This window comes from Lithobates pipiens, unplaced genomic scaffold, assembly GCF_037356315.1.
Source record: "Lithobates pipiens isolate NorthernLeopardFrog02 unplaced genomic scaffold, aLitPip1_a1.2 Scaffold_22, whole genome shotgun sequence".
Lineage (NCBI taxonomy): Eukaryota > Metazoa > Chordata > Amphibia > Anura > Ranidae > Lithobates > Lithobates pipiens.
The window spans coordinates 314,595,219-314,619,623 of record NW_027507784.1 but is presented as its reverse complement, the minus strand read 5'-3'; the positions used below and the strand labels follow the sequence as shown (position 1 = coordinate 314,619,623).

General features: G+C 40.1%; 1 protein-coding gene across 1 annotated transcript; it reads left to right on the top strand.

The window, feature by feature from the left end:
- The first annotated feature begins 1,147 nt into the window (after positions 1-1,147).
- Positions 1,148-24,115, top strand: LOC143924900 (somatostatin receptor type 5-like). Its single transcript, XM_077449408.1, has 2 exons — positions 1,148-1,326; positions 19,145-24,115. The coding sequence occupies exon 2, from the start codon at positions 19,154-19,156 to the stop codon at positions 20,147-20,149; it is 996 nt and encodes a 331-aa protein (XP_077305534.1). The 5' UTR covers positions 1,148-1,326; positions 19,145-19,153; the 3' UTR covers positions 20,150-24,115.
- Positions 24,116-24,405: the final 290 nt, after the last annotated feature.

Sequence of the window (24,405 nt, the reverse complement as noted above, 5' to 3'; positions counted from 1 at the left end):
GTTCTTCTACGGCCCCCTCCATGTCCTTCTCCGCCCCCCGTGTTCTCCTTCTGCCCCTCCATGCTTCTCCGCCCCTGTGTTCTCCTCCGGCCCCCTCCATGTCCTTTTCCGCCCCCTCCATGCTTCTCCGCCCCCCGTGTTCTCCTTCTGCCCCTTCATGCTTCTCAGCCCCCGTGATCTCCTCCGGACCCCTAAATGTCCTTCTCCGGCCCCCCGTGTTCTCCTCCGGCGCCTGTGTTCTCTTTCTCCCCCTCGCCCCCCACGGCCAGCTCCCCTCCTCTCCTCTCCTGCCAGATATTGGGGGAACTAGTAATAGGACACAGTGAGACAGATCACTCCTGTGTCCTGTGATTACTGAGCAGAGTAAATTGTGTTTACTCTGCTCAGTTTATGAATGAACAGGAGCCTCTGTCTCCTGTTCATTCATCTTTAGTGCTGAGAAAGGGACTGGGGAATCTGTGTCCTCAGTCCCTATGTCTATCTCAATGGGGAGATGTTAGGGTTCTGTTTAGACCCTGCCCTATCATCGATGTCCACTGCCAAAAACTACTGACACCGTCCACTGCCACATACCCCCCACCCCCTACCCCAGGAACACTGCGAAAAAATATTGTAAAGGTGAAGCGCCACCTCCCTGAAATTAGTTTTTACAGGTTGGGATGTCTGATATACTGCTGCTGAGAAAAGGTATTTAGCAGTTTATATGTACTAATATAATTGCATTTCCGTGTTCTGTGGGAGATCAGGTATAGTGAATGCAGGTTCCTGGGTTTAGTAACACTTTAAGAAAATCGCATGTACACAATTGTTTAATTAATATGCAGTGGAAAAAAAAACAGACGTGAAAAAAAATCATTCAGGTAACAAAAAATGGCTTACAAAAATTCTAGGGAAAAAATCTGTGTAAAACAAATTTTCATCTTGAAACAGCCAGTCTCCTAGAAAGTTATTTTATCTCCCAATCTTCCTTCTCCATTACCTGCCGCAGACACAGTGACACTGATAGGGTTAATGCTATTGCTTTCACTCCAGGGGCTTTAACAATCAGACCCTGACAAAACTTCACTCCAATGAACCCTCCTTCCTACAACCCCTCCCAGACCCCTGACTTCTAGCTGAGGAGGGGCAATCCCTGCCGTGGGAAGACTATTTCCAGGAAAGTCTCCAAGATATGAATGAAGAGGCTGGGATTGCCTGAACACTGAAGAAGAGGCACAGGAGCCTTGTACTTCTCTCTACTGACTGATACCAATCCTATTATCCTAGGCGCAAGGTCCTTCACCATTGGACACCACTTCTTCAGTTCATTGGAGGCTTCTGGGTCATGTAAGTCATCCTTACCTACTTGGATTGTTTCAGTAGAGGGGGTGCAAACTTTTTTTTTTTTAAAAGGGCAACACTAAATGGATTGTAAGCTATTTAAAAAATAATGGTAGGATTTGGATAGATAGATAGATAGATAGATAGATAGATAGATAGATAGATAGATAGATAGATAGATAGATAGACTTAAAACGAGAGGGAAGATATACTGTATAAATTGAAAAATATCTATATTTCTGGGAATTTTCAGTGGTAGCTGAGTTTCTTGGATTCGGGGGAAAGTTACATTCAGAAGATAGATTGGATGTTTTCTAATACCTTAGGTATTTTCTAATCGTTCCCTGAAAAGCAGGGTTCAATTGTATCATACATTCTATAAACCCATGAATGACTGATTACAACAATAATCAAAGTACAAAACAAGAACAAAAAATGATTTGTATTTTTTATTGTATTGTAGCTTACTGGCCTTTAGATATGGTGGCTGCATTCGTTTTTTTTCTTGTTTTTTTCACACTTTTTTCCCTTTTATTTTAACCAGCAATCATGACATTAACACACTTCTTGTCCTAGGTTGACAACCATACTGAGCAGCATTGTCACCCAAGGATAGGGGGTGTGCTAGGACTACATAAAACGGTGGGACTACAGTACACCTCGCTCTCTTCTCCATAACAGGAGATATGTTTTGTAGTCCTTGGAGATAGCAGGGAACAATGCTAACTGGTAACAGCCTAGAGGCAGACAAGATTTCTGGCTGGATGAAAAGCGATTTATATATATATATTTTTTTTTTATTTGCACTTTTTTGTACAGATATAACAAAACAATTTCAATGGTATATTAGATCAAAATGATTCTTTATTATTATTAATCCTTGAATATTTATTATAATATTTATTATTATTCTTATTATTTATTAGAATATTTATTATTATTGTTATAACTTTTCTACAGGATTTATATTGCGCAAACAATTTACAATACAAATACTATTAATTTATTGTTATAATTTACACTTTAAGAAGTAATTAACTTTATTGAATTAAGACAATTTTAAAACAATTAAAAACAATTATTATTACGAATATTTTTCCAAATGATATATAAGAACTTCAACACCTTTTTGTCATTTGCACACCACAGGTAAGATTTTTTTGGGGTTGATTTACTAAAGGCCAATAGACTGTTCACTTTGCAGTTGCTCCAGAGCTTAGTATATGAAGTAAGGCTTCACTTTGCACAGAGTACCCAATCACGTGCATGGAAAATAAAAAAAAGCAGCATTTTTGCTTGCACATGATTGGATGATGGAAGTCAGTAGAGCGCCTGCTCATTTACTAAGCTTTCGAGCAACTTTGCAAAGTCTGTTTTCCTTTAGTAAATCAACCTCATTGTCTTTGCCAAAAGATGAGTGCAAAGCAGACGTCGTGATATATGATAGGGGTAATTACAAGACCACAACTTGGTTCTTAAATCCCCTCTCCGATACTCCACAGTATCACTGAACTCATATAAATCCAGTAACCTGCACAATAAATCTTCAGATACCTGGAACAAATCACTGAAATCTCAGATAATGAGGATAAACCAACCATGTTGAAAATGGTAACATGGTTCCCTATTATTTTGGGATAAAAGAAAAATAGGTAATATCAGGCAGAAGTCTAGTGTAGCCAACCAGCACTTGTCTGTTCTTGGCACTGCTCTGAAAAGGTGACCTTTTGAGATCTGATTGGGTGCGATGGAATACTGCCAGAAGTCAGAATTTTGTTCTTCGAGAAAAATTTTCGATCATGTTCCTTCAAATTTTTTTCACCACCACAGTTGAAAATGATTGTCGATTTGACCCCACTAACCATTAGAAAATTGAATAAACAAAACATTTTCAACAAAATTCTACTAGTGTGAGGTCAGCGTGAAGACAGCCATTCATGGATCGAAGTTCTATCCATGTATGGGCAGGCTGGTTGTACAGAAGTTCATCTAGAAGTTGGTTTTTCCCAAACAATCAACGCCTCCGACTATAGTTGGCAACACTGATCAGTATGTCTCCCCACTGTCAGAGCTCAGTGTTTATCCATCCACACAGCCATTTTATTTTGTTCAACCCACTGGCTGAACAAAAAAAAGATTGTTGAATGGCCAGCTTAAAGGGGTTGTAAAGGTAAAAGTTTTTTCACCTTAATACATCCTCTTCGCCGCTCACACTGGTCGTTGATTGGCTAGAATGGAAAGATTGAAAGCAGCACAGCCATTGGCTCACACTGCTGTCAATCACACTCAATGACGCGGCACGCCAGGGGGGCAGGCCGAGTAATACAGTGAGCGGGCTCACTGTATAGCCACCAGCTGTATCACAGGAGCATGCCCGCAAGCACTCCACATCATGCGAGGGAGCTCGCATGAAGTTGTGGAGTCCTTAAAGGGAGGAGCTGAGACAGCTGCCAAGGGACCCCAGAAGAGCAGGTTCGGGGCCACTCTGTGCAAAACGAGCTGCACAGTGGAGGGAAGTATAACATGTTTGTTATTTAAAAAAGAAAAAAAAATGCCTTTAGTGATCCTTTTAAGAGTGCCTTTTTTGATTTATATAATTGTGTTCTAAGCATAGAAAAAATCAATCTGTGAATTGATTGTTTAGACCTCAGTTTTGTGACATTAGATCAACTTTCAAAGCAAATCAATTCATAAATGCTAGTTAACAATCACTTGACTGTTCTCAGTTCCCGATGATAGAAGTTCGGGTTCTATAAATGACTGCAGATCTAAATAACTCAAAATCCATTTTTTAATTAGACTGACTGTGTATTGTTTTAGTAGTTTTTACTTTAGTATGTACATTTTTATGTTATTATAGTTGTATCCCCAGAGTTTTTGCCATGTTGTGCATGTATGCTTCTGATAGTGTGCCCTCTTCCAGCGATACGAGGTCTATGATCTCAATTTTTAGAGAGTTAACTCATTTTGTTGGAAAGAACCTACAATTTCATCCAGACCGGATGAAAGGCTGACACTGCTGCCAAGTCCGGGGTCATCTGTTTTCAACCATTGGTCTGTCACTGATGACACAATTCCAGTGCATCCAATGTGAATTAGGGCTTTCAGATTTGTGGCGACCTCTTATTTTTTTTTATCACCCTCCCACTGCTCGATTTAACTCTGTAAAGCTGCACCATCACGCTGCAGTGTGGCCCTATTGAATTTACTGTGACCCACGATCCCCACTCAGGCTATAAAGTCTGATAAGTTGAATGCCACTGATCAGCAAGGGTGCAGGCTGAGGAGAGGTCTGTGCAGATCCAAAGCACACTGTAGAAATAGGAAGAGATAGCCTTGGCCGCTGAACACCTTGTCTGGTTCAAGTAATTAGCAGGTAAAAGCAGCTTCAGCTCGATTCATCCAGGCCACGTCTCCAACATGTTTTGCCCCGTTCTCCATGATTAAGTCCTGGGGATTGGGCGAAACATGTTGGGGACGTGGCCTGGATGAATTGAGCTGAAGCTGCTTTCACCTGCTAACTACTTGGGCTGGGCAAGGTGTGCGGTGGCCGGGCTCTCTCTCCCTAATGAATTTATTGTCAAATTCTGAACACCGATTTAAAAATTCAGCAAATATGACATGTGAACATAGATTTCTTTATATTATTTTACAGCTTGGAGGATGGAAGGAATCGGGTAAAAACACAGCTCACCCGCCCCTTTTTACTGCCCCTCCTGCCCATCTGAAATAGACCTTACATAGAACCTAGATCTTTGTCCCAGCATCTTAAGCTGGCCATTATCTAGTCAATATTGTTTGTTTAGTCTATGGGCTGAACTAAAATAATTAGCAGATTTCTCCATCCATGCTATAACAACGCGGATGGGTGATTTGCCCTCAGGGCTATTGTACTTTGACTGCACTGTCGTCCACCCAGATCCTTTGATTATTTTCAGGGCCACCCACTAAGCGAATTTCAACTACTTTATAAGGAACCGTCTGAAGTCTGCACAGTGTATGGCCAACTTTGCACATGCCCAAACTGCGCTGTGCACAAGCTCACTTAGTTATGTAGTCTCAGCCCCTTGCTCTTATTTACAGCATCCTGCACTGCACATGCGTCAGTCATCGACCAATTTAAAAATCATGTTTAGTAGGACGTGAAATAGTTTTTGTCACAGAAGAGGCTGCCTAAAGCTGGCTATAGATTATGCAGTTCTCTTCCCTTCAACCACAGGTTAAAAGAAAGAAAATTGCTGGATTCCCTCATCAACACAGTTATTGTTCATGGGGGAATGCCTCCCGCTGCATTATTGTAATCTAACATTCGTAGGTTTCCCCACCATCAGAATGCAATGATCACTGCTGCGGCAGAGATCACATAAAAAAACTTGACAGGCTGGTTGCATTGAAGTTGATTGATAGAGTGACTTTGGTACAACCAGTCTGCCCATAAACAGAATACAGAAAACTCTATCTGCTACCAATTTTTATTACTGAAAGTGATTGTAAACCCTTACAAACCACTTTGACCTACAGGTAAGACCTACAGATTAAGGCTTACCTGTAGGTCCAAGAAATATCTCCTAAACCTATACGGTTTAGGAGATATTTACCCAAAGACAGCTACTGCTGTCTACGGCGAATGCGCCATAGACAGCGGCGCACAGGCGCACTGGGCAGGCCGCAGATCGCGGCGATATGCCGCGAGTGTCGGCTCCCGTGCGCATGGGCGGGAGTGACATCATCACGGCTCCGGCGAATCACAGCGCTGGAGCAGCCAGACCCGGAAGTCGCTCCGGGATCCATGGCAGCGGTGAAGAGGAAGACAGGACTGCTTCGGGGGCTTCGTTCTCAGGTAAGTTATTCATAATGAGCTAGTATGCTATGCTAACTAGCTCATTATGCCTTTGCTTTACAGGATGTTTTTTTAATTTTTTTTATTCCACGGTAGACCTAAGATTTTTTCTCCTTCGATAGAATTCTCCTCCAAAGGATGTAACTGGAGACAGACCAGCTGAGTTAATACAATACTTTCTTGCATACCACAGACAGAATAATCGGCTTCTGTTTTATACCCGTCAAAGGGAATCTACTGACACTGACTAGCAGCCTGCCCTGAAGTCATTTTCCTGGTCAGAGGAGGGCTCATAAAGCCAGAATGAAATTCCTTCATTAGTGACAGTTTTAAAAAGAAAATTGACTCTTTCATGAACTTTCCTCCATGTGATTCCCCCATCAACTACAATCGATTTACAGTACTTTAAAGGTCATCTCCGACCAAACATTGCAGATCGGTGTTTGCTTGCAAGCTGAATTACATGATGATGATTTGTTTCATCTCTCAGGGACCTCATCGCTGAGATATCCAAAGCAGGATGTCTGCTCAATCACCAAAGCCTCTGCAAGACCAAATAATGGTGCTATATTCCCACAATGAGTTCCTCATAATGTAAAATAAACAATTGCATCGAAAAGGGAGACACCTCTATTATGGAACTGTAGGAGGATGAGGAGAGACAAAATACCGTGAGGAAATCTCACTGCCAAAAGGCTCTGCAAAATGAAGATTCCTAACAAAGAGATAAAAAGGTGACGTGTTTGAGAAGATCAAACGTGAAATGGAAATACAGTGCATTACGTGTGAAGAGTGCTCCAAAGCAATCATTCTCAACAATGGTTCCTCCAAAGGTTGCTAGGGGTTCCTTGAGCAGTGGCTGATTCACCTTCCATTTAATGGTGTTTGTATAGTTCCGAAACCAACACCACTTGGCAAAGCCAGAAACATGACACCAATGATCAGTTTAGCTGTCTGCAAGGGTGGCATTCTGACCACCACTGTAAGGGGAGCATTTTTCCTACTTGCCACCAATGTAAGGGACAATTTGTCTACTGACCTCCCATGAATTGGTTTTAGTAGGGGTTCCCTGAGACATGAAATATATTTCAAGTTTTTCTTTTTGGGTAAAATTTATTAAAACTGCTCTAAAGGTTAACCTGGGGCTTCAAAGCACCTGTAAAAGACAATACATTATACTGTACTTGCCTGTCTTGGCACCTACTCAATGAATTTCAGCTTTCTTAACAGTGTCCTCCACTGCATTCTATGGTTTCTTCTGGCAGTCTCCACGTTACTATTGTGTTCTGTAGTGCCATGGGGGCCAGAAGGAGAGACTATATATTGTGGCAGGGGATGCAGACATCCAGCACATCGGAAGTGTATTGGATGTGAAGATTCTTCATGCACCTTTGCTCAGCAGTCGAAGATTCTTCAGGTGGCTTTGCTTGTTATTTATAATTGCAGCAACAGCTTATGCAGGCCATACACGGTCGAATTTCGAACAAATATTCTTTTCAAAATCAGAAAATTCATTTTTTTTTTGTGATCCGATGGCGCCACCATTGATTTTTGAAATTCGGCCGACCAAGCCTTCAATTTCACCTCATGTTGCTACAGAAAAGAATTTTCTTGGCCAGGAATCTTCTTTTCTCTCTGTAAATTTTCTTTTATCTCCGTACATTTTCTTTTCTTATTACATTTCTCGCATGATTCTCCCATCATTGATTAGAAAATCGTTTGTTTTTCAAAAAATTTCCATGTCCGATTCCTCAAATTTTATTTCCGCACGAAAATCGGCTGTTGCTGCAGCCTACTAATGGTGCGAAAATTCTTAGATACGATTTTCGAAAGAAAATTCTTTTGAAATTCGAACCGTGTATGGCCGGCATTAGTTTTAAAAAGAGTCTGTGCTTTGCTCATGCAGGGCAAAGCAATACATTCACTTCATTGGAGGGCTCAACATCTTCTTATACTAACCTCCTTTTCACTACCTTGTTCCTCCATTCAGTCACCAGGAACAAAAATATCCAGTATTTCTGGTTTTGAGAATCAAATGACTCTTTTCTTCTTCCCATGTCATGGCATCAGTGGTCCTTGATGGCTATCCACTCAAGCACCCATTGTTGCCACATGGGGGAAAAATTATCATACCCTCTAAGTTGCAAAGAACTTCTACTCTTTGCTGCTGGCAGAGGAATATAACTTTTGGGACATGAAGGGCAGGGTAATATGAGAACCACCAACAATTTCATGGCAAAACAATTTCAGTATGCTTTGCCTGGGCAAATCAGAAGTTCCATTTAATCTAAGCTAAATTGTCACCACGTATAAAAAGCAAGCACCTGGAGGTGCCTTCATGAGCACTTGCAGATCATGTAGAGCACTGAGAATCCTGATGGCCAAGGCTCTGTTTTAGTCCGATCTTAACCAGTTCCTGCCTCCAACCTTCCCTCCTACCTCCTTTTCATTAAAATCAGTATTGGTGTAAAGGAATAAAGGGCAGTTTCACTGACTAGTAACCAAGAACTGAAGCTGAGGGGTGGTGGACCTATGCTCACCACCAAAGGATCTGATCAGGATTAAAGTGCCACCAGAGTGCCAGTTACTACTGAGTTTACATGGGAATGTAAATATTCAGTCTCTGAGTAATATAAAAAAAATTATGTCCAGAGTAAAGAGAAAAAAATAAATGGATGAAGCGCCAGCATGACAGGTTAAAAGTGGACTTGTCCACAATGGAAAATTTAGTTTAGTTTTGTTTCGTTTTTCATTCGGAAAATACATCATTTCGTTGTGTTATATTCATTATGTTATGTTAATTTGTTTTCAGATAATTCCTGTCGATATTCATTATACGGAATCGATTTCATTTTGTATGTATATCAATTCAATTCGATATTTATGTATGCACTATATATGTATTTGTGATAATGATTTGTAGTTTGGAAAGTCGTTTGTTTGTTGGATCCATTAACACACACAATGACAATATCTTTTCTCCTCTGCTCAAATACAATACAACACGTTTCTCAGATAGTTCTCAGGAATGCATTTTGCCAGTAATCCAACCTCCAGTGCAAAATGAATCAGCTGATTGAATTGTAAGCACCAGTTCACACAGGGGCGGCTTCAAAGTCATCCGACACTGAAGCCGCCCCATACATTGCAACTTCAGCATGGCTTGCATAACGATTTCTGTATAGAAGTCAATGTAAGCCTCTCCAAAGTTGCCCCCAAAGTAGTACAGGAACCCTTTTCTAAGTCAGAGTGTCTTGAGTCGCTCCTATTAGAACAGTTCAATTGCACTGCATGGAGCGTGACTTGTAGGTCGCCTGACAGGTTGCCTCTGTGTGAACCGTCACTAAGATTTACTCAGAGTTGACCTTTTGTTTCATTAAACCTTTAAAGCGGTAGTAAACCCGCAATTTATTTTTTATTTTTTTTAAACCTGCAAAGCAAAAGGCATAATGAGCTAGTATGCACCGCATACTAGCTCATTATGAAATACTTACCTTAGAACGAGGCCCCGACATCTCGCCCGATCCACGCCGAGGGAGCCGACATGCTCCCTCGGCGTCTCTTCCGGGTATCGCGGCTCCGGCGCTGTGAGTGGCCGGAGCCGCGATATCGTCACTCCCGCGCATGCGCGCGGGAGATTTAAATCCGGCCGGACGAGCGCTGCCGGATTTTCACGGAGAGAACCCCCTTGTGCGCATGCGCCGCTGCAGTCAGCGGCGCATACCGAGGGGAATATCTCCTAAACCGTACAGGTTTAGGAGATATTTTTTTTACCTACAGGTAAGCCTTATTATAGGCTTTCCTGTAGGTAAAAGTTTAAAAAGTGGGTATACAACCACTTTAATGCTTGAATGAATCATGTCAAATTAATTTGTTATTTTTGCTATAACCTCTTTTGTATTCTTTGAAATTCGTTTTCTTTTCTTCCGACATTCGGATACATCCGAATGTCCAAAAGATGCAAAATTTGTCCAAATTACGATTAGTTGCGAAAAAAATTGCACATGTTTATGTAAAAGGGGCTTGAGTCTAGGATGGGTTTTCTGAGTTTAAAAGAAGATATAGTTACAGAGACTTACTAGCAGGAATGGGCAAAGCTGTGAGGGGTGGTTAATCAGGAGGTCTCAGGATGGCCTCAGTCAGAAGAGAGATGAGTTGGGGAAAATGTCCTGTCCCCTTCCCCCCTTTTGTTCCTGATACCTTAGCTTGTTCTTTTGATGAATTCTTCTGGGGTTGGTGTGGTTGAGTCATGGTGGCTAGTGGAGTACAAGGTCCTTGTAGGTTAGTTAGGTCCCTGCACAATACATGTGTGCACCTATCTGAGGTACGGCTCCCAGTAGTTGTTATGGTTGCATCTGCATGTGTGGTCTCTGTCGGTGTTGTTGTGGCTAGAGGCCTATTTATGTTGGATGCAGGTACTCTCTTCTTTGATGCCCACTAGGACCTTGTGACTCCATTTTTTAAACTGTGTTTAACATGTTATTCATTTGTTAACTTCTACAGTTTGTAAATAAAAGGCTGTTACAGCCATTTAACTCCAACTTGTTGTCGCATGGTTACTTAGGTGTGGTTAAGGAGGGATTGTGGTCTGAACAGAAGATTGGAAAAATTAAAATGCCCCCTTTTTAATAATACTGAAGTTTTAGGAGTCAGAGGTCATGTAAAGTCTGATAGATGGTGCCTGTTGACTGCATGATCTTACTTACAGCTTGCACAGAAGATGGAAGCCTGTGTGTAAGACTGGCCAGTAACTATCAGACTTCATGTAACATCTGACTCTCCGATTGCCTCAGCTCCCGTATTCCCATACCAGCAGGATCCTAACTTGCATTTCAGCTTACTGCCTCTCCAAGCACTGTTTTATATTTTCCCATGTATGGTTTCTGTATAGTGCTATTGATCAGGCATTTGGATTAAGAACAGGAACAAACTGTAACATGAGCCGCTCAATAAGGCAACCCATTGTCACTATCTAGTCATCTGCTTCCTGGTGTCCATGCAAACCAGGAATGTCATTGTTCTAAACTGGGACATCACCTGAGCTCAGAGTCCTCATCTTATCTCATCTTATCAAACCTACTACAAAACCTGTGAACTCCTATGAATGAAGAGGAAGAGGCTTATCTGACACCTAATCATATGAAGTATGGCATTGATACAAAGGCATAGTAATAATTGTCTCAAAAATGAATGTGCTGCAAATGAAAATGAAAATTGTGAAATAAATTAAGCCTTTATCAATGAGCAGAATTTTGAAATACCCACAGTGTTTTCTCCCCAGTTCCTAGCTAGTCATGAATAGATCCAATAAAATTCATCCTGAAGGTATTCTTTTGCATTCGGATCTGCAATCTGATTCAGTCAGATTTCTGGGGTGAATCTCTTAGTACACTAGTCACTTTGCCAATGTAGGGCATAATTATGAGTTCCCTTGGTAGTCCTATCATTTTAACCACTAATATTTACCTTGCCTCCCTCACCTGCAGCTCCGTCCACCTATATATACACAGTGGGCAACCGAACTTGTGAGAACAATAACAATATTAGCTGCTAGCAAACCATGGGATATTTTTCAAAGCAAACAATGTGTATAAATGAACTGCTGCGCTAGAAAACTACCAAAAAATGAAAAGAAAAAAGTTTAAAAATATCCAGTCTGTAATTTAGTGTAATAAAAAGAAGAATCTGAATCTTCAAAATACACAGTATCTTAGTCTTCGGTGTAAATACCATTCCACATCCATATAGCCAGAAAAATCACTCAAATCTGCTTACCAGATACATATGACTCTCATGAAAATCCAGCCTGTGGGCTGGATACAGCCCCTTTCTCACTTTTATCTGGCCCTTGGGGCACCACTCCAACCACATACACAAATCATGGGGCCCTAATCTAAAACGAATCATAGGTCATTGGTTACGCCCACTAATGCGTCTTCTACTCCCATTGGTCAGAGTCTGGCCCCCTTAAAGCCTGAAGGACTGTAAACTGGTCCTTTGTTTGGAAAGTTTGGAGATACACAGGATCCACAATCCCAATCTCCAAATATCCCCCTCAATAAAAGGTGGTCCTCCCTCCTGGGGAATGGCATCAGTGGTCTCACCTCCCAGTCAAGGATCCATGCATGTAGGTAAATACTGGTTAAGAGAGGATCACAAGCTCCACATATTCTGAAATCCAATTAACTTGTATTAAAAAGCATTAAAAACGCACTTACACTTAAAAGAACAAACATGTGGAAACTTGTTACGTTCAATCTATTTCCGGTAAAGCGGGATGACGTCACAAAAGGCTCCTCCCTACGCATTTCGTCACAGATCTGTTAAGTGTAAGTGTCACTGCTGGTACCTACCTGCATGCATGGATCCTTGACTGGGAAGTGAGACCGCTGATGCCATTCTACAGGAGGGAGCACCACCTTTTACCAAGGAATATATTTAGAGATGGGGATTCTGGATCCTGTATATGATTGCAAAAGTGCTATTTGACTGTTATATTCTTGAGTGATATGTATCTTGTACACAAATTTGAGTATTCTTTTTTTGGTGATGGTGCATGTAGAATAGTTTTCACAATGAAGACTGAGACACTGTTAATTTTTTGAAGATTCCGATTTTTTTTTTTTATTGCACTATACTACGAACAATTTGGATATATGTATTCTCTTCAGCTCCATTCACCTACTGGAGCCCTTGGATGTTCACGGTTCTTTCAGGTAAGAGGGAGCATGTGACCTTCTCCCCTTCCACCAGCTAGGCAGTGCCTAGAACCTGAGTGGCCAATAGTCAAGTCATTAGCCTTGTGTGAACTCCATCATGGAGCTTACACAGAATTTAACTGAGGTGAGGAAGGAAAGTATCTGTGGGAGGGAGAATGGATGATCAAGAAAACCCATCACTTCGGAAATCAGGTTACTTTTAAATAAATTGTGAAAGGGGACCTGTGGAACTTGTCCAGTCATCTTTCATATATAAAGCATTTATGTATGCAAACCTTTTTTTGATAGAGTTAGGAAGGGTTAAGACCCCTATCAGTTTATTTTTTATCTGTATTCCATTTGAGAGATTTCACTTCACTCCAGTCTTGAAGACACAGCAGAAAGTGAGAGGAAGCTTCTATACACTTATGCCGTGTACACACAATCGGATTTTCCGTCAACAAATGTTGGAATGTGCGCTTGTTGGCTGAAAGTCCGACTGTGTGTATGCTCCATTGAATATTTTTTGTTGGACTTTCTGCCAACAAATGTTGGCTAGCAGGTTCTCAAATTTTCCACCAACAAAACTTCACTGTCGGAATTTCCGATCGTGTGTACACAAGTCTGACGCACAAAAGCCCACGCATGCTCGGAATCAAGCAGTAGGAGCCGCACTGGCTATTGAACTTCCTTTTTCTCGGCTCACCTTACGTCTTGTATGTTCCCATGTTCCTGATTGTTGGCCAATATTTGTGTGACCGTGTGTATGCAAGACAAGCTTGAGCCAACATCCTTCAAACAAAAATCCATGGTTTTGTTGGCAGAAAGTCCGATTGTGTGTAGGGGGCATTAGGGAAATACCCCAAGTTTTTACTGGAATACATGTCCCTATTGGAAACAACTTGGAAACAACTATTACATTTTGGTTTTCTGTGGTCAGGACAAAAAGAAGGGCAAATCACTTCAGCGGAGAAACATAAAGCAACAAAAAAATACAGGAATCCAGACATTCCCTACTCTATCCAAAACTTAAAAATAAGTTTTGCCCAAACACACATTTTAAGTGCAGAATTGCCTCCTACCCATACCCTTTGTCTTTGTCTCCATTCACCAAATTACTGGCCCATCTAAAAAAAAAGAGGATGACAGCTTTGCCTATAGAAGGTCCCTGGTTATTCTGCCACTTTTATGGGAAACCTCAATTCCAGCCATTTATAAATGTTCCCTGGGACATTTCTTCAAATATTTTTCTAACTTTTTTTCCAAGGTGTTGATAACCCAGCACAACCCTGTCTGCAAAAATGTGCCTGCTATTTGTAAAGACTTTCCACTCCATTTTCTTGTTCTGGAAATGTTACCACCATAAAACTGAGGCAATCTATCATTTTCAAGCTTCTTAGATCTGGTTACGGGTTTTAACAATGATGGTTTGTTTATTCACTTGAAAAGAAATAGTTATTTTTTTCGCTTTGTAAATTATAATTTGTTCAGTTATAATAAAAAAAAAAGTATTTATTTTTTTCACATTGTAAATAATTTTCCTCAAAAATATATGCTTAAAGGATAAAGAATAAAAAGCGATAACACAATTCTGCCAGACTTGTCTATAGACCTCTCATAGGTTAAAGTAAAATGTGCATATTTGCCCTGGGACATGATGAATAGCTTTTGAAAGTATAAGGAAATGGGCATATCGCCAGAATTAAAATATATATAAAGCCCGATTTTTTTTATTTTGGATACAACAAGGAAGGGGTGGGTGTCATGTTAAAGCGGAACTGAACTCTCTCAATCAACATTAACATTTTTTAATCCTTATCCTACTAGCATTAGTAAATAGAAAGAAGTGTGTAGGTTCATTAGATTTACTTCTTTTTTTTATTATTTTTTTTTTTTATTTGTTCAGTTGCTTTCTGGCCTAGGCAAAAATGATGTCATGCAACCCAGGAGTCTTCATGAGGTTTTGCTTTCCTTCCATCTGAAAAAGGGGAGGAGGGGCTTTCCCAAAATGATGTCATACAACCCAGGAGTTTTCATGGGGTTTTGCTTTCCTTCCCTATGAAAAAGGGGAGGAGAGGCTTTCTCAGCTTAGCACTTAAACCCCCCCCCCCCCCAACTGCACGCCTGAGCTAAGAGCAGATGGATTGAGGAAGTAAATGCCCTTACTCAAGATCGCTTTAGGTGCGTGTCTCAAAGTGATCTCTCAACAAAAATAAAACATGGAGACATGGATGGATTGGGAACTTTGCTTTGAATATTAAAAATGAATGAGATAGCAATTTTAGTTTGTGATGCTAAGATCGTTAATTTCTACTTCAATTTAAAAAGAAAAAGCTTTACATTTATTTTAAGAAACTATATAAGAGCGGTCTCAAAGGGCCACAGCCGCGCTAGATGGTATGTATAAGTAAACCAGACACTACAGTTATCGAAAAAAAGGTGTCGCCGCCCCTATGTCTCACAGACCCGAAGGAGTGTGAGATGTAACAAAAAGAAAATTAGGAAAGAGAGGGAGAGGCCCAGGCGCTACCTGTCGTAGCTAAATAAAATATGTATATAAACCATATGTGTGTGAGCAAAGTAGAGCCTCCAGCAACAGGGAGAGAAGGGAAGAGAAAATTCCAGGTATGTAATAGTTATATCACCACACACAGGAGATCACAGTAAAAGGTCTTATAGAGAATGTCTCTTATAGAGTTATATCCAGAGCGGGCTGCACAGAGGTACTAGGGACAGGTGACTCTCACGGAAAAAGCAAATTGTGCCCAAATTGTACGTAAATGTATAACCGGTGAGTAAATAATAAATATAAGAATTCCAGAGAGAAAAAGGTAAAGATTTACAATACTGACTAAGCTGTGTATAAGTACAGTCTAAGTACCACTATAGGAGGTCATAGATATATATAAATACCAGAATGTAGCTGTACTCGATATACCATAAGTGCTATAAATGTATATGAGAAATATGCAAAAAAAAAAAAAAAAAGGGCCCTGGGGATATCTCACTCAAGGGCTCCTTCGGTCATACTGGCCATATAGAGGGGTGTCAAATGCTCCTGCCCTGGTCTATGATAACAAACAACCTTTTCTATTAAATAGACTTTTTATGTTTTGAGTCACCTGTTTGGGACTGTGACTCCTGGGACATTGTACTAAATATTTTTTGTTTTCTTCTTTTTTCTGTTTTGTTACTGCCTTTTTTAATAAGATTTTTATTATATTTTTGTCATATATATATATAGATATATATATATATATATATATATATATTTTTTTTTTTTTTTATCTCTGCTGGTGTAATAAAGTTTACAATTTTTTGAACGTATTTTTGTAATTTTTTGAAAGTCTGAAGATACTTCACTATGAGACCCTTTTCATTTTTCTGAGGATCCCCTGGTACAGCACTACTTATTGAGTATAAATTAGTCCACACACCAAGGAAGGTGATATAGCTGGAAAGTGGGTTTTTCGCTGGATGTGCCCCCTTCGGACGTGCCTACTCGTGGAACAACCAGATCCTGCATCGTGCAATATAGAATGCCTGATCGCCCTGTGTGGGCATAGAGTTTTGGTGAGGGGGGACCTGAGGGGGCGAGCACGGAAGTCACCTGAATTTTTTCATGTTTGAGCACCAGTCACCTTTATCTGCAACCATTGGAAGATTTTGAAATTTTATTTGGACTGCATTTCTGTTATTTATTTATTTCTATTTTTTGTTCTTTGCTATGGTCTTGTTCTCTGATATTGCTCCTGGATTCGGTCCAGGTCCCATATAATAATATATATTTTTTGGCTCTTTTGTTTTTTTCCGGGTTTATGTTTTTTGTTTTTTGTTTTTGTTTTTCACAAGGACTGTATCCATTGTCCGTGTAGGATGTTCCTTTGACTAAATTATGAACTCGGCATAACCGTTGCATTTTTTCTGCACACCTCTTTTTGCACAATTTTTGCATTTTTTGCACAACATTGGACACTGTTTGCTATTTTTGCACATAATATACATTATTTGTTGTACATGCTTATATTCGTTGCACAGATATATAATTGTTTGCACATATATAATTTTTTATTTTTTTTTGCATATTTATCATATACATTTATAGCACTTATGGTATATCGAGTACAGCTACATTCTGGTATTTATATACATCTATGACCTCCTATAGTGGTACTTAGACTGTACTTATACACCGCTTAGTCAGTATTGTAAATCTTTACCTTTTTCTCTCTGGAATTCTTATATTTATTATTTACTCACCGGTTATACATTTACGTACAATTTGGGCACAATTTGCTTTTTCCGTGAGAGTCACCTGTCCCTAGTACCTCTGTGCAGCCCGCTCTGGATATAACTCTATAAGAGACATTCTCTATAAGACCTTTTACTGTGATCTCCTGTGTGTGGTGATATAACTATTACTTACCTGGAAGTTTCTCTTCCCTTCTCTCCCTGTTGCTGGAGGCACTACTTTGCTCACACACATATGGTTTATATACATATTTTATTTAGCTACGACAGGTAGCGCCTGGGCCTCTCCCTCTCTTTCCTAATTTACATTTATTTTAGGTTGCCCTTTTTATGATAATCTGACAGTTATTTAAAGCTTTAAATCTAAAGCTAAATCTTGAAACTGTGTTCACATATGTGCGAATCTTCACCGAAATTTTCACTGCTTCTAATTCGCATGACATGTGAGTGTGATTGGCTCTCATTGGAGCTGGCTCACCCATGTCCGGGGCAGCTGCACTGCAGATTCCAAAAGGGTTCTGTGCCTTTTTGGGTCCATTTCAGGTGCAAACTCAGGGAGAAATTCAGACCTGAATGTCACCTGAAATGGTAAATATAAGCACACCGGATGTTGCATGAGACAGTCGGCTGGCTGGGACACCCCTCCTCATTGGCTTAGAAAGCAGCATGGCACCATCGGCTCCTGCTGCTGTCAAAGCCAGCCAGCCAATAAGGAGAGAAAGGGGATGGGGCCGGGCTGTGTCTTCATGTCAGAATGGACACAGGGATCTGTGACTCGGCTCGGGTGCCCCAAAGCAAGCTGCTTGCTGTGGGGGCACTCAATAGCAGGGAGGGGCCAGGAGCACCAAAGAGGGACCCGAGAGGAGGAGGATCCGGGCTGCTCTGTACAAATCCACTGCACAGGGCAGGTAAGTAGAACATGTTTGTTATTTTTAAGGGGAAAAAATAAGACATGATTCTCCATAGGTATCTCTCGCAGAAGTTGTGGGTGAAGGTCGGCTCTTTGCTCAAGTAGGGGACTGTGTATACAAGGAGTAAAGCGCCAAAAGTAGAACTTTTAAGATCTTGATTTAACAAAGCTAATGCGTTTTAGGGGTTTCAGTGGTTTAGATATCCTTTCATCAGGACAGCTGGGCGATTCTGAAGGGTAATTAGTATGATCACTCCAGAGGCTGTTAAAGGCTACTTTCACACTGAGGCGCTTTACAGGAGATATAGCGCTTAAAATAGTGCCTACAAGGCGCCTCCACGGGTTTTCACACTGGGGCGGTACGCTTGCAGGACGTAATTTCTTCAGTGTTGTCACATGAAAAGATATAATAAAATATTTACAAAAATGTGAGGGGTGTACTCACTTTTGTGAGAAACTGTAAATCTGGACATCTGGACTTTATACATGCTAATTTTGGCATTTTCCTCCTTACATACTAAGGATGGTATTACTATCAGCATGTTTCCATGGGGTAGAGTTACCTTACCTTCTGTTGACCTATTTGACCGGTGTCAGAGAGTTAGAATTTGAAGGAATGTAACTTAATTGGAAACACAGAAAACCTTTAGAACCTGAAAGATAGCTAAAGCATTTTTGTTGTAGGGCTATTTTTGCTGTCTTTTTACCTGCTGGTTAGATTAATCTTCACTGTTTGTCTGGTGGCCTTTGTTATCAGGTCAGAAAGTGCTTTTGAAATCCAAAACTTTCTTTCAAATCTTTCCAATGGTGACGCTTGTTCTGTTAACGACTCTCTAAAAGATTTTCTCTCGCTTTGGAGAGATTTCTTCTTACTTCCTGTTATGTCACCAGTACAGGAAGTAAATGGAACTCTCCCAAACATAACACAGACAGCAGAAAAAAGATATAGGTGTGTGGGTTAATCATATAAAAGAAAAGTTTAGCTTGTGAGACAGTTTAAAACCTAACAGGTCTTTTAATGCTTTCCCACTCTACCCAAAACTGAATATTTATTTATTGTAATTTGGCTATAAAATGCTTCAGTTATGGAAAATAATGTAATTTTTTTTTTTTGTTCTTCTTTAGAAAGAAAAGATGGACTATACCACCGAAATTATTCCAGATGACAATATAAGCTTCGAAGAGATTTTTTATTTTAATGAAACTGATGTCTCCAGAGAGCAGTCTCTATCGTTCATCTATTACATTTTTGTCTCTGTCTTTGGCCTAGTAGCGAATACCTTGGTCCTTTATGTGATTCTGCGTTTTCGAAAGATGTGGACACCTACCAACATATATGTGTTCAGTCTTGCTTTAAGTGATATCTTCCACATGTTATGCCTTCTGCTCTTTGCCTCGGAAATCGCCAGTACTTACTGGCCCTTGGGACAATTTATGTGCAGACTCTTCTGGACTTTAATAGCATTAATTCCATTTACGAATGTCTACTTTCTGACCATCATGTCTATTGATGTCTTCATTCAGCAATATTTCCCGGAGTTTTTGAAAAACAGACTTGGACCCAAAGTAGCAGTGGTGATCAGCATCATTGTATGGATTGTCTGCTTGTTGCTTGGGATCCCTCTTTTTATTTTTGCTGACCTGAATGAGACTTACAACTGTCAGATTATTTGGCCAGAGCCTCTTGCCTTCTGGAACTTGACCTTCATATCTTACAGGCTTGCACTGGATTTTGTGCTCCCCGTGTTGTTGATCTGCATCTTTCTTATCCTAACGGGTGTTCGGTTCCGAAATCAAGAGGCAACCAAATCAAGTTCTGGAGCCATCAAAGAGAACATCATCCTGATTTCAGTTCTGACGCTTGTCTATTTTGTCTTCTGGGTTCCAACACATGTCTTGGAAATGATGTCGGCCACTGTTGACGATCTGGGAATAAATGAAGGGTCTTACTACATTATTAGCCTCATACCTTACTTGAAAAGTTGTGTCTACCCTGTCCTTTATGGATTTCTATCCAAAAATTTTAAAGAGACACTCAAAGCTGTTTTGTGCTGCAAAAATGTTCAGGACAGTAGCAGCCAGCCCAATAATTCATCCGAAAAACAAGAAGAAAAATCATCTCCCTGTTAACTTTATTTTTATTTTTTTCACTTCTTATGACTTTGATTAGGTACTCAGAACATACCTCTACTCAGATTTTCAAGAATAACATGCTTTTCATGGGAAATGAAGAGCATCACTAAGAATTATGTGTATCTATAAAGTTCTCATTGGCTGCAAAAACAGTCATATCTTGAAAGAAAAGTATTGTTCTAGAGCCTCCGTACTTGTAACCATAGGTGTAACTACTGGGTCCTATAACAAAATTTTGCTGGAGCCCACTGGCAACCTCGTTCTGCAGCACCTGGCATAACCAACTATGACAGTATTCATAAATCAAGATGATATGACTATGAGGCACTAGATCTTTATTGGTGTCCAATATAGCTGAAGTCAAATCTGCTCTGGTTAGGCAGCTTTCATAAGCCAAGGGACACAAAGGGGAGCCCTGTATAGAGCCTGTAGGTAGCCAATATACCAGTGGTGGCTGTAGTGTCCAAAAACATCTCATTCAACTAAACTAAACTTTTTTTCTACTGATAAATAGTTCAGAGGCAGTCCAAAACACCTGTTAAAGCCCGGATGAAGGGGTAGTGCTTGGGCTGCCAAAACACATTGGTTGTTTTATCTAGCAGCAAGTCATTATAAAGTAATTCAAATCTTTTTGGAATCTATGACCATTGGTGAAGTACTCGAATTACATTTTCTGCCTACTAAATCAAGAACAGGCAGATGGAGAAATGCCAACATAGTCAGTACACTATTAGGGGCCAGTGTTGTGAATTTTAGATTTTTAGTGAGGGCAGCAGTGCAGGTAATTCAATTTTAACTATACTTTTTCCAGTAAATTTTAGCATATCAGAAAATCATGGCCTTAGTATAATATCTAGGCCCTTTCTCCACCTAAGAGTATAGGCCAAATGTTTTCAAATTTTCTAAATAAGGAGCCAGTTTATTGTCCCACAGGCTTTAGATGGGCCAGACTGTGGCCAGTCAGAGTAGAAAATGCCCTGGTGTCAGTTGGCGTGGACAATGCCCCATCATTGGTTTTAGTGGAAGGAATAGTGCCCCATTGTTGCTATCAGTGAGAGAAATGGCACCCTGCCAATGGTGTTAGTGGAAAGAATAGTGCCCCATCATTGGTGTCAGTTGGAGGTTGATAAAGGTGAGCAAAGGGCTGCATCCAGCCCCCAGGCCACAGTTTGGTGACCACTGACATATACTGTAGCAGACATTCTGAGGGCAATAACTCTACACAGCTAAACAAATGCTCCATACTGCCCAAATTGAATCTGTGACTAGCAACATTCCTGATGAATCATTTTGTGTGTCTGAAATCAGCTCCTCTATTAATAAGATTTCACCATTTAATGTGTCTCAAAAGCCTCCCTAATGGGGTCTCTTTTCACCCCCCACCCACCCCCAGACCTCATAGGAGCTTCATGGGCTATGGCAATTGCTAATGCCCCTGCTTGTAACTGCTAGGCATATGTGCACTGAAGTGTAGCTTCTGTGTGTGGTCACGATTTTTTTTACTGGGAAGTTATTTTACAGAAACGTAGTCAAGAAAAATAATTGTTGGCCCGCACCAATACGCTTACATCACCTAAGTTAGTGTACATAGTATATGTAGGAATGGATGTGGAGTTCCAATGCAAGAATAAACTCATAGGACTGATGGCTAATGTCACTTGGAAGAACTGCTCAAGATGGATTTGAAGTTGTAGCCTTGGCTGTTGTTGCAAGAAGAAAACATTTCTCAATTTCAGGTAGTTTCTCTACACGATATACTATAATACAAGCAATAAATCAGCTCCCCTCTGTGTATTGGAGATAAGGAAAAGGAGAGGTGTTTGTAGTGCATTTGGCATAACAATTTAGGTTGACAACGCTGTTCTCTATAGCTACAATGCAGTAAGTGAACACTTTAACCCTAGGACACATCTAAAGACTAATAAGCTGCGATATTGCATTTGTTTTTAGATTTAGCCCTTAACATGTCTATGAAGTCTACAAAAGAGAAAAGTTGGAACTTTAAAGGGTAACTCCACTTTCATGGGGAAATAAAAAATAGCAAATAAAGAAAAAATAAAATAGCACTTATAATTGCAAAAACGAACCATATTGTAATTGAATTTTATTAAAAATTACCTTTCCTTTTCAATATGCAGCCACTGTGTGTACTGACCACCCCCAGAAACATTTTCCTGCTTGTGTGATTGGCTCATCAATTTTCCCAGAAGTCTACAATAACATTTATTTGTTGTCCTGAACAGTAGATAGCATAGCATAATCAAATTGGTACATACATGCTATATAGACATATCAACAACAGGTTACAGACCATATATATATATATACGTAAAGAAAGAAACCATAGCAACAAAGCACATTGCATTGTGTGGTAAAGAACAATTGTCCCCACCACCATAGGTCAATTGAAAAAACAAAATAGTAAGAAAAAAATCTGGATGAAAATTAATACATTGAACCATCTGTGGGAACATGATGCATACAAAAAAAGCCCAACGCATTTCGTGAATTCTCTCCACTTCCTCAGGGGAAAATGCATCAACAAAAAGACATGAATAAACCAATATATTCTAATATTGCACCTAAAGATAGGGGAAAACTAGGCTAGATAATGGGAGGAAATCACTCTTCCATTTAAGATACTCACAGGTAAGGTCTTGAAAATGAGAACTGAAAAAATAGGGCTTCCTGAAATGTCTATGAAGTGGCATGTCTGTGTGGTGTATACAAACTGCTGCAGAAAAAAACAACATTTACAAAGAAAATAAAATGTTTTTTGTTGTGGATTTTAAGAAGGAACCCCAAGAAAAAAAAGCACCCCCCTCCAAAAGCCATACTAGACCCTTATCCAATATTGCACCCTCGCTGACCATGAAAGGAAGGGAACAAGTGTTTACCCCCCCTTGCAAAGCACCTTGTCCCCACAGCTCTTTATGCTTGAACTAGATGGATTTTTTTCAACCTGACTAACTATGTAACCCTGGCTGGTGGTTGTGGTTGGTCTGTGAGCAGAAGGGCTTATTTGAATATGGACCCCCTTATAAAATAAGGGGGTCTCAGATTTCGCTGTCTAGTACCCCTTACTCATTTAGTCCATTTTCCTATCTCTTCCATAGCTATGTTTTTGTTTCCAACAAAGGAAAAAGTCATTTGAAATTGAAAAATGGCAGCAATTGCTTTGATTATTTTTTGTGATTTGATATGAGTATTGAAAACATTGAGACAGATCCAATTAAAATGTCCGCAACTAACCGGCCTATTTAATTTCACAGTCCAGGGAATAACAGAAGATAATGATCATCAGGCTAGGAACACAGCGTCCAGTCCCATTTTAGTTTGCTATAAGAAAATACCTTCTTCGGCTCAAATCTAGTCAAAGTTGGGCTCTGGTTGTTTAGTTTGTGTTACTTGCATTACTTCCATTGGGTTCAGCTTTGGCCCTCCAACTTCAGTTAAGTTTAACGAACCCACCCCAAACCAAACCCAGGTACATTCGGCGCAAATCCAATCAAAGCTTAGTTCTGATTGGTTACCTTTTCTTACTGTGCTACTTTTATGGGGTTGAGATTTGGCACCGGAACTTCAAAAGAGTTCGGTAAACTCACCCCGAACCGACCCCAGGTACGTTCGGCTCAACTATCATCACAGTTGGGTTCTGATTGGGTGCTTTGTGTTACTGTGCTGAATTATATGATGTAGGAAACAAAGCTTGCGTGATACTGTTCCTGCTTTTGACATGCCTTAAGGTTACGAAGCATTAAGTCGGTTTACTGTAAATAATTTTTACCCTGGTGTGGTTTTTGCCTAGACAATGACAGCAATGTACTCATGTACTCTTATCTATTATCACCATGCATTTTATTTTTAAACAAATTCTCCTTGTTCACAAGCTTGTCTAGTCACGTTCTTTCCTGACTCATATGTTTGAGAATTTAATTAAAGCTATTATTTTTTTTTATGGTATTATTTTTGGATTCAGACTCATGATTTCCATAAGATGACACGCTTGCTCGAAAATCCTCCACATGCGGGCCACATTAAAACTGAACTTCAGGCAAACAGCTACAAACAATAAACATACTGTATATATCATACATCCCAACTTTTTGAGATGGGAATGAGGGACACCTATCAGCAAAAGTATACAGGCATTGGACACACCCCTTGCCACACCCCCTTAAAGGAGAACTGTACAAAAGATTGGTTAAACCCACAAGTGTTTTTTTTACCACTACCATTTTATATTTTATATA